The sequence below is a fragment of the Podarcis gaigeae genome (genome assembly GCF_964106915.1).
Source record: "Podarcis gaigeae genome assembly, chromosome: 12".
Classification (NCBI taxonomy): Eukaryota; Metazoa; Chordata; class Lepidosauria; order Squamata; family Lacertidae; genus Podarcis; species Podarcis gaigeae.
In genome coordinates this window covers 10,659,718-10,675,291 of record NC_139688.1, presented here as the reverse complement: position 1 = coordinate 10,675,291, position 15,574 = coordinate 10,659,718, and the positions used below count along the sequence as shown (strand labels likewise).

General features: G+C 40.6%; 2 protein-coding genes across 3 annotated transcripts in view; one reads left to right on the top strand and one right to left on the bottom strand.

Moving 5' to 3' along the window:
* The window catches only part of ACVR2B (activin A receptor type 2B), a 140,492-nt gene extending 126,554 nt beyond the window's left edge, over positions 1-13,938 (top strand). The window contains exons 10-12 of one of the 2 annotated variants that reach the window (XR_014556492.1): positions 4-134; positions 2,292-3,650; positions 3,727-13,938. Coding sequence is in view for 1 of the 2 variants with exons in the window: in XM_083704230.1 (XP_083560356.1) it covers positions 4-134; positions 2,292-2,486 (326 nt within the window). In the remaining variant the exon portion in view is untranslated. Of the gene's footprint in view, positions 1-3; positions 135-2,291 lie in introns of both variants that reach the window. The other variant, XM_083704230.1, reaches the window with a different exon arrangement.
* The window catches only part of LOC310827694 (uncharacterized protein), a 940,809-nt gene that overhangs the window by 41,866 nt on the left and 883,369 nt on the right, over positions 1-15,574 (bottom strand). The window lies entirely within an intron of this gene.

Sequence of the window (15,574 nt, the reverse complement as noted above, 5' to 3'; positions counted from 1 at the left end):
CAGGTCCGGTAGATGAGTATATGCTGCCTTTCGAAGAGGAGATCGGTCAGCATCCATCACTCGAGGACTTACAGGAAGTGGTGGTTCACAAGAAGATGCGCCCTGCATTCAAGGATCACTGGCTTAAACACCCTGTATGTCCTTTCTCATTAATACTGTTTAAATCCCTTCTCTAGCAACTAGGTTCAAAAAGCACCGCGCTGTAGAGCAGGAAGCCCCATTCAAGTCAATCACAAGTTTTTGACTTACAGCATTAAAAAGAGACAAAACCCTCTACAGTGGTACCTTGGGGTTACAGGCGCTTCAGGTTACAGATTCTTCAGGTTACAGGCGCTTCAGGTTACAGACTCCACTAACCCAGAAATAGTACCTCGGGTTAAGAACTTTGCTTTAGGATGAGAACAGAAATAGCGCGGTGGCGGCAGCGGGAGGCCCCATTAGCTAAAGTAGTACTTCAGGTTAAGAATAGTTTCAGGTTTTGAACGGACCTCCAGAACAAATTAAGTTCTTAACCCGAGGTACCACTGTAGATTAAAATTTGGTGGGGTTTATTATTACTACCGGTAGTGGTAGTATTAGTACTGCCAACCTAGCAGTTTGAAAGCACGCCAGGGCAAGTAGATGAATAGGTACCACTGTGTTGGGAAGGTCAATGGCATTTCTGTGCGATCTGGTTTCCATCACGATGTCTTGTTGTGCCAGAAGCGGTTTAGTCCTGCTGGCCACATGACCCAGAAAGCTGTCTGTGGACAAACGCCGGCTCCCTTGGCCTGAAAGCAAGATGAGCACCGCAACCCCATAGTCATCTTTCACTGGACTTAACCGTCCAGGGGTCCTTTACCTTTAGTATTAAAGGTACTAAAGGTAATGCCTTTAGTATTAGTTTCAGTATTACTATTAGCATTGCCTTAATTTGCAGTGGTTCTGAGTAGCCGTTAGGATTGCAGTGAGAGGAGCAAGAAGAGGAGAAAGGGAGATTAGCAGGTCCTCCTGGTTTCTCTAGTTGGATTTAAAAGAAGAAAACCTATTTCAAATTATAATGTGGCTTGAATTCGAGGAACCTTGAATTAGTTCCAAGCACTGTGCAGAGATTTGGATCCGTGTTTTCTTTTTACATCAGCTTTCTTCGTTCATTTGTTCTAATCTGAGGGGACTTTAAAAAGCAGATTGTGATGTAATGTGATGTGGGTGGCAGGCCTGTTTGTCTATACACAAACACACACACTCCTCTCTCTCTCTCTCTCTCGTGTGTGTGTGTGTCTCCTCAGCTTTTATGTATTTTATTATCTGTTTAAAAGCATCTTTACAGCATTTAACATTTAAAAATGTAATATAGAAATAAACACAGGTAAGAGCAAGGGAAAGCACATATATGAAAGAAACACCATGAAAATGAATGAAACAGAAATTCAGAGGATTCAGAGATGTAAAATCAGGTCCAATTTTACAAAGATGTAAAATGCTTTTTTTTTTTTTTTACAAAGATGTAAAATGCTTCTCAGGGAGAAGCATTTTCAAGCCTCTGTCTACATAGAAAGTTCTTTGGGTCTTGGCCTAAGTGACGAGTTTTTCTGAGGGGTTGATTTTGTGTAGAACCAGGAAACCCGCTTTATATTGTTGCTGCTGCTGTTGCCGTTGTTTTATAAGCCATTTCTGGGTTTTGGTCCAATTAATATACGGATGCAGTTCCTTAGAACACTTCTGGGCATCCATTTAGACATAAGAAAAATAAAAGAGAGCTAAACTAATGAAATAAATTCCCCAGACTGGTAGATTGTTTGTGTTGGTTGAAAAAATAGTATCTGTAGAACATGCCACAAAGGCCTAGATCTCACTTAAAGCAGTAAGCCCGTGTCTGCTGTTTTTTCTCTGCTGCATAGGAAGCTCCTCTTGTCTGTTTTTAGACATCCCTTTAATCATTCTGGCTTTTCTTGACCACTGAATCCGATCGTTGAAGCCGGACTCCACAAATTTTGACTCTTAACAGTTTTGTATTGTTCTTTTACATATTGCACACCACTTAGAGGTTTTCCTTCAATAGTTAAGTGGGTGATCAATGTTCCAAAATGAGTAAATTGAAATATATAAATGTGATATGGTTCGCCTTTCATAAACATGAAGAAATCGGCGCCAGTTTTTATCCCAGCTTGAGGAAGCAGCACCTAGCAGCGACCAGGCAGGGTCAGCAGGGATGGGAAGAGAAGTGGGATTCTATGCTTAATGCTGTTCCTAACTCCACCCTTGGTGTCCTCTGAGCTAAACACCCCTGTCCTCTTACCCTCTGTCTCCAGGGTTTGGCACAGCTTTGTGTCACGATAGAAGAATGCTGGGACCACGACGCAGAGGCACGCCTCTCGGCAGGTTGCGTAGAGGAGCGGATTTCTCAGATACGCAAATCAGTAAACGGCCCTACCTCGGACTGCCTCGTTTCCATTGTGACCTCTGTCACCAACGTGGACTTGTTGCCCAAAGAGTCAAGTATCTAAAGCCTGGTTCACGTTTTTTTGTTTTATTTTTTGTGGTCTTTCCAGACTCACTGGATTTTTTTTAAAAAAGAAAGAAGTTAAACCACAATCCAACATACACACACACACACACACACATATACATACATTTACACACACACACACACACACACACACACACGAATGCAGCTGCTATTTTAATCTTGACTTTTTATTGTTATTATTATTATTGTTATTATTATTGTCGTTGATGTTTTTATTATTATTATTTTGACTGGATCAATTTTACCAGCGCATTGCTCTACTGTATTAAAACGAGGGGGGGAGGGGAGGAAAACGAGGACATCTCAGCAAGCATTCGGGTGCCGACTAATGAATGCAGATAACGGTGCAGGTACCTCAAGACCTCAATGGACTCACTTTTATTTCCCTTTTTTAAATAATAATAATGATCCTGTTTTCTGGGTTTTCTCTTTTGTCCGGTCTGTTTTTTCTACGCGAGGCATCGGCGTTACCAAGCAAACAAAAACCTACCCATCTGCAAGGACCTGCTGCAAGCTTAAAAAGACTGTTACATAAGTTCACACCTCATAACAAGACTCTCACACCCCGCGACTTTTCTTTTTCCGTTGTTCCTTTTCTATTTTTGACAGCGAGCTTAAAAAAAAAAAAGAAAAAAAGAAGGAAAAAAAGAAAACAAAAGCAGACGTGTCTTTTACGGGTGTAACGGGTGTCGCCGTAATGTGGGGGTGAGGGGGGGAGGCGGGGAGTGGGAGAGGAGCCAAGAAGAACGCTCACTCTTTGATGGCATAGAATCGAAAGGGAAAAGTTTAGTATTGGGACTTGGGAGAGGAGAGAGAGACGTTGAACTCTGGCAGCATTCTGGAGAAAACCCTGCTTTGGGAGCTACTTCTCAGGTAAACAGTTCATGAGAGGAAGGGGCAAGTTTTGAGGCAAGAGTATTAAAACTGCTGCGGAGCACGGAGAAAGTTGGGTCGCAGCGAATCGTCGGCGGAATTAGGTCCTTTCGTTACCTCAGGCTTCAGTGGTATTTAAATAAAGGAAAAAGAAAACCCCTCTATCTTTAAAAAAAAGTTCAGAGAATGCGGTCTTGGGGCTGAATTGCTGCATTGGGCAAATTTCCCACGCGGCGTCCGATTGGAGCAACGTTTGGAGTTTCTAAAAGTCCGTTTTCAAATAAAAATACAAGGGAAAACAAAACATGTAAGCTAAAATAGAAGACCGTTAATGCCTGCAACAGGTTCTTAGTGTGTAATGCTGTGATCGGAAACTGATTTCCTTGCAAATCCCACTGAGCAATAGGCCTTACTTCCAAGTAAATATGAACCACCGCTAGTGAAATTCTTAAAGGTTCTGCATTTCAGCTGTTATATCCTGATGTACCCGCATTTCCAAGGAAATGTGCTTTATTCAGTGGGTTGGCCGATGTGGATTGAATATGTGGAGATAACCATGTTGTCTACTCTTGTCTTGGAGCACATCTGTGTGACAGATTTAAACCCATTCCAGATCTTTTCAGCTTCTTTTGGTATCTCCAATGAAATTGTCAGGGCAGAGTGTGTGGTTCGGTGGGCTTCTATTTTATTTTGAGCATTAATGGCTCCCAGCGCTTACATTTCCCAGACTTCTTGAATGGAAGCCATGACACTTAAACCACTTTGAAACGGGGGTTTCTAGCTCAGCTTCATTTTTGTAGCCTGGTGTAGCTGATCATTTGTACTTTCTCGGCCCCAATCCTAAGCATATTGGTATACATTGCTCGGAAGTAAGTTCCATTGTCCTATTGGGGCCTGTCACACCCAGGCCAAGGTTCGCCGTCGGTTGACAAACCTCCAAGTTGATTCTTCTTGATTCTTCGTTCTCTGAACTCTGTCACCCAACTCTTTCATCTTAACAGTGGTGCGTATTTTCAATACGGTTGATTCTATTTATGCCATAAACTCGCTCTAATCAGTGAATGTTCCTAATGCTGCTGATTCAACGTTTAAATATTTTTTTAACTTGCAAACCATGCAATGATTTTTTAAAAGAAGAAAAAAATTAGAACACACATACGCATTACGTGGCTTCCGAGGTTTAAAACTGAAAAAAAAAAAAGTTTTGAAAAAACTTCACGACCACAGATCACCTCAAACCAGAAATACCTCAGAATTTTCTACTTGTATGAGTTTTATTATATATTTTGTTAGTTGTGTTGTCTTGTAGTATGTATATTTTAATGTAAGTTGGCTTTTATGACAAGGGAGTTTTAAAAAAAGTTTTAAAAAGTTTAAAAAAAAGTTCCAAAATATTTTAGGAAGTGCTACCATTATTATTTTTTTGTTTTTCTGTTTTTGTTTTTTATAAAGCACCATTGTAAATAAGTGTAAACGGTTTTAGAATAACTGCCTATAAAAAAGGTTTCTGGGCATTATTCACTGTTCTTTGCAAAGGCTGTTTCCATTCTCTTACTTTTGGAGGGCAGTGGGGAGCACAAGCTGTTTTAGTGAAAGGTCAGTGCATCTTTTCGTTTTGTTCTCATGAGATTTTAACTTTTTCCTCTGGCTGCAACATCAATCCGCAAAAGAAAGTTGTCTTATTTACACTCACTACCTGCCACAGGACGATACTAGTATTAAAAATTACCTTTGGATATGTTCTTGGAGACCCAGCCCATTTCTGCCAAGGCAGTTTCACTACCTGTAAATTAGACGGTTCCAAAAAATAAAATAAAATTGCAGGCTTACTGCTGGATGGATTTGATGAGGCAGATGTCCTGCAAAGGAATGCTCTTCCCCGTCCCCCATAAAAACAGTACAGAGTTGTTTTTGACATTGCTTAGGAAAGAGCAAGTGTCTCTATGTTTCCAGGTGCAATTCAAAGTGTGGGGGTGCATTTTCATTGCTGGGGGTTGGGCATTGCACCCCTTGCCTTGGGGGAACAACCGAGGTCCAGAAGAGTGAGAATCAGCAGCAGTCACTCCCTCTCCCTCTGCATCTTTTGAACATCCAAACCAGTTTTAGACTCGACAGTGCTTAAACATGCATCTTCCACACCAATTCTAAATTTTACTTACTTGGAAGTAAACTCCACTGAAACCAGTGTGATTTACTTTTAAGGATCAAATGTATTCAGAGTTGATGTTTAGGTTGCCTCCACCCATAATTCTTAAAGGCTGTCATGTTTGAGCCTAAATCTGAACACTAATGGTTAAAACACAAGAATTGTTTTATTGGCTGAAATACTACAAGAAGTTAAGGCACGTGTAGCTTTTTAAGGCAAAGCCTTTCCCCATTTACTCTTTTTCACTGTGTTTTTATATTGAATTTAACTACACTTATTAGATTCACAAACCTGACTTGGGATTCGCTCTGTAATTTCGGAACACAGAGTGTTAAGTTTGCTCTCCTTTGCGGAGCAAAATGTGGAGAGGGCTGCACAATTTGTATGACCCACCAGGCATTGTGGCTTGTGTAGTGTTTTAACAACCCCTTCCTTTTGCTATCCCCAAGAAGGCAGGGTGAGAGCTAAGCACTCGGAAAGTCCCAACTTTGAACTGATTGGGCTGAATTTGGTCGCATTTACGGTAAAACAGGCTCAAACTGGGACAATTTAACAATTTGTGTAAAAGACCCAAAGTAACTTTATCTTTGTGATTGATGTTGTAAAGAGGAATGGCAGAAGCTTTGGAGAGGATGAAGTGAAATAAGAACAATTAAGCTTAAATACACCTCGAACCTATATATCTTCTTAAATGTGAGATTTAATGATCCAGGTTGTTAATGATGGTGGAGAAAGAGATGTGCTGTTTTTTAATTATTGTAAGAACTCTGCTGCTTTGGATTTCCTTTTTTATTTTCTCGCAGTGTTATTTATGTGATGGCTAAAACAGGCTTGGTTTACAGCAGTTGCTTTTCTCTTCTTTAGAAGCAAACACACAACCTTCTGGTTTCTTTAAGAAGCTTTAAAGTATTTATTGAAAGTGCCATATGAGTTTTATAGCCTACTAGACAACAACTTCAACCTTCCCTTTATGGGAAGGGAGAAGGATGTCCACACCTCCCACTCTCAGTTGCATTAAACTTGTTTTACTGCAGGACGCACAAATAGATTTTTTTCACCAAAATTAACTGTTTCATACCTGTTGATGGCATCTCTCTGCTCCTTACAGATCATTTTGTCACTGGCTGGTTAAGCAAAACTTGGTGGTCAGCTATAAGCATGCCTGTTGCTCACAAACATCCTGTCTTGTGTCCTTCGTTCCTAGCACATCAGCTACCTCGCTGGCAATATAACATCGTTTGTGTCCGATAGATGTGTTTAATGAACTGATAGAAAATATTTTAGCATCAATACGATGCAGCTTTCTCAGTTGGTTTGATCAAAGCTTTCTTTCGCTATGAAAGACTTCACAGAATCCCCAGTAGTATCTTTTAAGTCTTCCTGTCCCTCAGCTGGTTCTGTACACCTGATTTAAAGCTGCTTCTTGGTATAGCAATAAAATAGTTCACCACTGGTACATGAGAGTAAATTCTTCCCCAATACAATTTTGGTTTAAGTCCAAACCTGCTGCCAACATTAAATCAACCCTTTGTGGGCATCTTAAACTACTTTGGTTCCTGAAATATTGACTATACTTGCAGTGCAATTGTTACTAAGAAGTAAGTTCATTTGAGTTCATTGGGGCTTACTCCCTGGTTAAGTGGGAATAGGATTGCAGATTGGACCTTATTCAGCTTCCTAAATCTTCCCACTTCACACAGAGAGAAATCCTACAGGGGTTAAATTAATTATGGTGCAGCCTTCATTCTTCAGTAACCAATATCAAAATCTCCTGTGCAAGATTGCTTTCACCCCTAATCTAGATCTTTGCAGCATTAGCACTGTATTGTCAGCCCACAGTGCATTAAAGTAATCTTAACTGTGCTTATATTTTAAAACATGGCTATTATGCTGGGCTTCTAAATGTCACTCCTTGATAAGTACCTGTTTATGCTTATTTAAGAATATTAAAACAGTGTTTTCTTTGTTCCCTTTTGAAATTTGTTAATATGAAAGTGATGTCTTTTTTCAAAAGTGGCAGCTATAAAGCAAAACAAGTACAGTACTTCTTTCTGGTTTAGAATAGCAGAACACTTGTTGATTTTTCTGCCTGTGGTAGCAATTGTAATATGCTACAGTAGGTGCTGTGGGCTTTTAATAAAGGTGAGAAATCCAAATTTTCTAAAGGGTGTTCATGCAATATAAAAGCATGATCATAATGCTGTTGCAGTATTGTCCTACTAATGTTTTTAGAGTTAAGAAACAAACATACAGCACTATGAGTTTTGCTTCTTGATTATTTCAATATGCTATTTTAAAATGTTTATACTGTACAAAGGGGAAGTGACCTTTGAATACACACATACACACCTGAAGAATGAAAACTGCACTGTGTTTGAAAAATTTATTTCGTACCACAAATTATTTTGTAAAACATAATGGATGACATTCAACACTAATCAGAGTAGACTCAATAAAATTAATGGACTTAAGTCTTTTTCAGTATTGTGCTCTTGAGTATGGCTAACATCAAGTATTGCCCAATTGTTTCCACAAGGAAAATGGAAAACAAAAATCCTGTGCAGTCACAGCAAAAAAAGAAGCCAGATTTAAAACTAGTTAGAGAAAAGGTGGCCTGAATTCATGAATTGCCAACTTACTTGTAGACTTCACTATGTATTCCTCTTGTATATAATCCCTTTTGTGAAAACAGAAACAAAACCCCACACTTTGACTGTTTTTTCATGGCCTCCTTAAGATTCTACCACCACTACAACAACAAAAATATTTGTGTAGCCTTCATACAAATTCCTTATGGAAAACACACATTTTGATGCATTTTGTGGTAATTTGTGTGGCCTTATCTATTAAGCATTTATGAAAACCACAGTAAATCAGATTTCTGCTCCATAACATGCCAGCAGTTTTGTTTATAGTGACTATATGTACCACATTGACAATATGATCTGTAAAGAGATGTTCTGTCAGCATTCCTTTGGCAATTGGCTCTTGGTAGTTCTTCCCATCTTGCTGAAATGCACTGATTAATATCTGCAAATCAAATTTCTCTGGGTTATAAAAGTTAGCCTTTTGCTTTCCGTAACTAAAGCAATAGGCAATGTAAAGGAGCTTTCTGTTTCATTTTTTGACAGTTAGTAATGGGGCACTGCCAAGTTTCCCATAGTAAAGAGATGGTGAACTAACAAGAGTTTCAAAAGAGCTAAAATACCTTTTGCTTCCTCGGCATCCCAATGCAAAGTCAGCACTTCACAAACTAGTAACCATGGGTATGAGATCAAGGGCACCCTACAGGCACATGTGCTCCCACTACTTATTTCCTCCACAAATTCCATTATTCCTTCCCTTTTCAGTATAGTATAGTGTTTTGTTAACGCTAACAATGGTTAACTGGGAAACAGAATTTGCAACTGAGGTTTAAACATTATTGGCAAACTGAGTTTAAAGCTAACCTTGGCTAGCCTTAACTGACAACACACAGCGGTTAACCCTAAAAAGAGAAGGGAAGAATTGTTGAGGAGAAAGAGAGCGCATGTGTGCACACCAGGTGCTTCTAAATTCTTCATCGAAAGATTGATTACTTAGACAACATGGCTGAGATAGAATATCCCTCAGTTTTTCACTCCAAGGATGCTGATTTCATGACTCTGGATACCTGAAGTTGTTGAACCAAGCATTTTCTATTTAAGCTTGGAATTTCAGGGTGAAACTGATAGCCTTGCTCAAAATCTTAGGTTACTTTGAGGGCCCAGAGCAGCTTGGAAGCTAATCTAGTATCTGGCTAGCAAAGAAGCCCACACACAGAAAGGTCAGTCACATGATCCTTTTCCATCAGATTGTTGGCTGGCTTGGAAAGCAGCAGGGAGGGGGCGACACAAGGTTTTCCTGTCGCCTATTACCATGATGAAATATGAGTTTTATGTGCCATTTTTATGACTGACAGCTTAACCCCTTGCAGTCTTCTTGGTGCTGAACTTCCTATTGCAGCTCAGCAAAGTGCTTAAACCACAGAGTGTCATGTTCTAAAATGCAAATTGTGAATGTCTTTTCAGAAGCCTCCTTATGCATACTTCTGGTGCTCAGGCTGCTGCCAGACTTTAACAATGAATAGGCCCATCACTTGGTAGTCAAATTTAGGATCCATTGATCTGTCATTTACACACACACAAAGTTTCCAATTCATTGTCTAAAAACTTGGTCAGTATGTTTTGTTTCTTACACTCCCCCCCTTTAATTTAAAAAAACAACCTGATTTTGGACAGAGTTCTTCATTTTGTATTAGGACACAACTGTGGAAACATTATTTTTAGCTCTTCATTTCCGAAGTCTAAAGCTCTTTCTTTGTGCCTTCATTTATTTTCATGCAAAGCAACTGCTGTAAGTTCTTTTTAATTCCTCCCCCCCCCCCGCCATCAGGATGTTACAGGGAGGGGGGAAGAGAAACTGCTTTTTCATTATCCAATTGTTGTTTCTGGATGCAATCTGTGATCCAGGTATTTCAAGAACCAGTTACCTCAAACTTCACATTATAACAGTGTTGCTTTCTGGAATCTTATTTGTACTGCAAGATTGTAAAATATGCAGACAAGGAACCATGCTACACACAAGTGTTATATAAGTTATATATTTTATATAATTTATATGCAGAAAGGAAAAAATGGAAATGGATCCCTAAGGATTGCAGCTTACATTTCATTTTTGAAGCTTGTGGTTCCTTTCCCCACTCCCAGTTAAACCAAAAGGGCTTTTTTTTTTGTCAAGCTCTAATTGTGTTGGATGTATGTACAGCGAGAGGGCGTTACGAACAAGTGCTTCCTTTCCTTGTTTTCTACTGTGTTCAGTGTTTTATTGGGAGATATTTCCTGGTTATCTGGTCAAAGGTACTTGGAACATCTGACATGGCGGATAGGTGCCACCGGTTATCATGACCCTGCACATGAGGTTCCAAAGGGGTACAACTTGGACAGAGCATGGGGCGATCCATATTGAGCCCTTTAGTAGAGACTGATCTTCTCCAAATAACAGCACTACAATTTTCTCTGGAATGGAAATCTATAGCATTATTTTCACTGATCTTGGTTTTTTGGGAGCGGGGGGGGGGGGAATGGTTCAGGGTTTTTTAATAATAATAATCTGTTCAGTCTTACAATTTTTATTCCTGGTCATTGAGACATGCTGTTTTACCAATATAAGAGAGACCTTCCTATCAAAATTGAAATTCGCAGCAGGTTGGAGAGAATTTTTTTTTTTGCCTCCGCCAACGCCTTTCGAAATTATCAGTGTCAAACATTTGTGAAGCTTTTAGTGGTTACAGGGGGAGGGGAGACTGAGCTACCTGTCCCCTCCGAAACTTCCTATGAAGTTAAAAGTTTTGTCATATAGTAATACTTGCTGATACCGCAAAAAGGTGGTTACTGCGGATTTTAAAACATGCTTCTTGGTCTCCAGTTCTATGCCCCTACATTTGCACAAAGCCAGGGCATTCCTCTTGCCAATCTACCACCATTTGAATATCAGAACTGAAGCCTACAGTCTTTCACCTGTGAATACTTGTCACATTTTGTCCTTAAGTTTGGTGAATTTCCTACTGTAAAGTTGACTTAAGTACAGTTTGTCAGTTCTTGTGGAAAGAGCTTTCTGCATTGTTTATACCATTAGATGCTTATAGTAAATGTCACAGGATAGAACAAAATTTGGAAGGGAGGGGGCACAAAAAAATGAAATGCACTCTTTATTGTTTTTTTAAAACCATCATTCCTTTTATCAACTACTTCTAAATGGTATGCTTTATTCAAGGAAATAAAGTCCTAAAACTAGTCTAGCATAGTGAGATGTGTGTATCAGTTTTATGATGAATAGTTATGTCTTATTAAGCTGTGTTACTTAACTTGTACATAGAAGGCCTACAGAGGAGTTTGCAGTAACCTGTTCCCGCAAGATTTCCAATTTGAATTCTTGGCAAACTTCAGAAATGAGAATTAAGTAACTAGTTTAGGAAATTGATAAATGCAGAAAGCTCTACCAGATGGTGAAATAATTAAAATGACTATTGGTCCTGGCTCAAATTCCAATGTACTGTTTGTATACCAAGATACGTGAAACGTAAATGTTGTAGGTTATATTTCACTCTTGTAGCTTAAAATAAAAAAAGTAGACCAGAGATAGCTTGTACTACTGACTTAACAAAATTTATATTAAAGTATCCACACACAAACACAAAAAAAGTATACAGAGAGTTGAGCTCATTGCTGTAACCCCTTTTGGATTGTGCTGATTTTTTATATATATTATATATATAAATATAGATATACATATGTAAGATGGCCTAAAGAAGACATCCACTGTATGCAGTTATGAAATGGAAATGTTTTGAAACATTGTATCATAATTCATAAATTTGCAATGGATCTTTGTTCCTTTTTACTGTGGTATTTTAGAAACGAGTCTCATGTTTGAAATTAGATCTGCCAAGTTTGGGTATTGCTGCTTCAGCTAAGTTCAGGGTGCCCGAATAAACCAGTATGAATGTAGTATTTTTGCCCTGTGTGAAGCAGCTCTGCTCCAACAAATAGGAGGAAAAAACCTAGAAAGAACTATTTCAAATTTATCTTTTTTTGTATATTAAAATAAACAATAAATTACAAATATTTTGTGTTGGTGATTTGTAGGAACAACTTCCCTATTTCCGATCAGGGCATGTGCCATGGTTATTTGCTGACCATGGCTCCTCAGAAGTAAGCCACATTGAATTCTATGGAGCTTATTCCCAAGTAACTAGGATTAGGGTTGCAGCCTGACAATAACCTGGGTGGTTATTGGGTTGGTGTTTTTCTTTTGATTACGTATTTTGTGGTTTTATATTTTGATTTTATTCTGTGAACTGCCCTGAGACCTCCCGGTATAGGGCGGTATATAAATCCAGTGAATAATAAATAATTCATTAGCTTGCGAGTCTCCCCCAGGACTCTGCTTTAAACTACTGCAACTGCAGACTTTGTGACTTTCACACTATGCCAGCTTTCCCCTCATCCCCATTCAGTCTGATGAAGGAATTTAAAGAACTTTGCATATTGACTTTCCTAAAGAGAAGTCACAGAGCATCTGCCTTGGAACCCCTTTGTGCTGCAGCGGGTCATTTTATTCAGTGCTTTTTTCCTTAAAAATGTTTAGGGGTACTCTTATTTGCCAACTCATTGAAATACTGCCCTTCAATGAGGCCAAACTAAGATTCACAACATGTTTAGGGGTATGCGTACCCCCTGCATTCCCCCAGGAAAAAAGCACTGATTTTATTTATTCAAAGCATTTGAACCTGCTTCTTCTGCCAAAAAGGCTCTACAATTCTTAAATGTTCTACAGAGTACACATACTGTTAACACAGAGCACTTGCCAGACTGGTTGGGCCTTATGGCTGCTGGCAGGGCCAGCTCAAGACATTTTGGCACCTGAGGCAAACCACAAAATGGCACTTCCTCTGTCAGGGAAGAAGAGGTGAGTGCATCAGGAAGAAGGGAGAGAGGACACCAGCAGTGCCTCCAATTCACCAACAAGCCACTGTAGAGGTGGCAGATCCAGAAAACAAAGTGCCTTTTTCAATTGCATCTACTATCCTAATCTCACAGGCAATGTGTGAGGTCTCCCAGGATCCCCTGGATCACTGTCTGCAAACTGCTATTCATACCGTAAGCAACAACATCCAGAAGCGCGCTCCTTTAGTCTCTTCTCTGGTAGGCAAGGTAGCTGTGTTCATTGTTTTTGCTGCAATATATACCAGCTCAAGCTCCTTGGAGAAAAAAGCTGGGATAAAGAAATGCTGATCCTCATGCAATTCACGAGCCAAAGAGAATTAATGCAACTGGAGAAAGAGCTTCTGGAACGGTAGCCACAACTCAACACTCTGTAGATTTCCACTCACTTGCTCATCAGATCTGGTGGAGGAGATTATGTTGAAGCTCATGAGAAGGTCCATGTTTCTGGGAAGAAACTGAAGCGGCTTCTGGAGTCTTAAGTAATTTAAAGTCTCGCATGGAAAGCTGGACACAAGTGCATTTTTGCAGGATGTGGACAAACTGGACTCGGGAGGCTGTCCTCAGCGACCAGAGAAACCCTTGCACATCTAAAAACAAGGCTGGTGGAAGGACCACCTTGGAGACTTGAGAGTGGCACTGATATTCGAGAGGACAGGTGTGGTGCCAGCCCAACTGCTCCCAAGACCCGCGGCTTCCTGTCCCGTGTAATGCGAATGGTGTTCCCTCTTCAGTTGCTCTTCCTTCTCCACCTGATTTTGGCTATATATCTCCTTGGTAATAGACCAAGAAGCCAATGGTTGCTGAGCTATACCCACCATTGTGAGGGCTGAGGGGGTGATGATGATGCTTCCCCAGCTGCTACCATTGTTGACTGTGATGTCACACACACAAAAAAGGCAGCTGAGTGGGTATAAATGTTGGCCAAGGCAAAAGGCAAGGCAATCTGCCCTCCCCAAAGACAAATAGGCAGCAGTGGTGGCACTCAGCTCTAGTGGTCTCCTGCCCCATGGCAGCAAGCTGGCAGGCGGAAGGAGGCAATCACCCAGCGCTGAAATGCTGTGGATCAAGGAGAAGGCAAGTTCAAAATTTACTTGCTAGTGGGATTGCTACTTGAAGGCAGCTGATATTCAGCTCTGAAGCAGGCGTCGTCTGGCAATGGACCTGGCAAGGCTGCAGGTGGTGGATGGTTGCCGGAAGAGTTTGCATTCAGGCTAGTGGATGTCGCAAGGCTATGCTGGCTGAAATGGATGCAAACTGGTTTGAAAGCCTTGTTTGTTAACAGGCAGCCAAACAGAGGAGGGAAGTTGCTCAACGGCAGCGGGTGAATGTCCCTAGGCGGAAGCTGGTGGAGTTTGCATTTAAATGATGTCAGTGAATGCCCTAGGCAGGCAGAAACCAGTGGAGGTGTCTGGGTGAACGCTGTCAGGTGGTGGCCATCCCACTCATCTGTTTGCCTTTGCCTTTCAGGGAATTCCGGAGTTGGCAAGCTTTTCCACGAGACCAGCCATGAAAGTCATGAAGAGAACGGCAGAATGTCCCTATTTGCATCGGAGAAATGAATGTGAAATACTGACAGTGAGCAATGGACAAGGCCGTGGCCATAACTGAGGGAAGGAGCTTTGAAGGGAGACTGCAGGCGGACATCTGCTGGGTTGCAAGTGATGGCGTCTGTTCTTCTCCTCTGCATTCCCTACTGTGGCTGTGAGTTTCAGAAGATCACATCATCAATCTGATGAAACGAGCTGTGGTTCATGGAAGCTTATATACCATAATGCAGGAGCAAGACAAGCAGTTTGACAAAAATGAGGGGAGGAAACATTAGGCCACATTTGCACCGTTCATTGGAAGTGCTGTGACGCTTTAACAGGCATGGCTTCCCCCCATGGATTCTGGGAACTGTAGGTGGTTAAGGAGGCTGAGAGTTGTTAGGAGACCCCACTGTTCCCCTCCCAGAGCTACAATTCCCAGAATTCTCTGGAAAGAAGGATGGGTGGTTAAACCACTCAGGAAGTTGTAGCTCTGGGAGGGGAACAGAGGAGTCTCCTAATAACTCTGGACACCCTTTTCAAACTATAGCTCCCAGAATTCTTTGGGGTAAGAAGCCATGAGTGTTTAAAGTGCTTCACGGCACTTTAAACAAATGGTGTGGATGTGGCCCTGGCCTCCCTCAACTCACTGCCTCTTAGGAATTGAAAGGATTTCCCCATTTGGTCCCTTTTAACAGCTTCAAATATCTCGGGAACAGGAAGAAAGACTTTATATCTCATGCCATTTTAGGTGGTTTCTGCTTGATTGTTGAGATCATATGACAATTTCAATTGGAAAACTAATAAATTATTATTTTTTATAAAGATTATTTTTATAAAAACCTTTGAATGCCTTTTAAATGTGTTTCAGGGCACTGAGAATGATGTGTTCACTTGAAAGCAATGCCCTTAGATCACAGAATCATAGAATTGTAGAGTTAGAAGGGACCACAAGGGTCTTCGAGTCCAACCCCCTGCAGGAATCTTTTGCCCA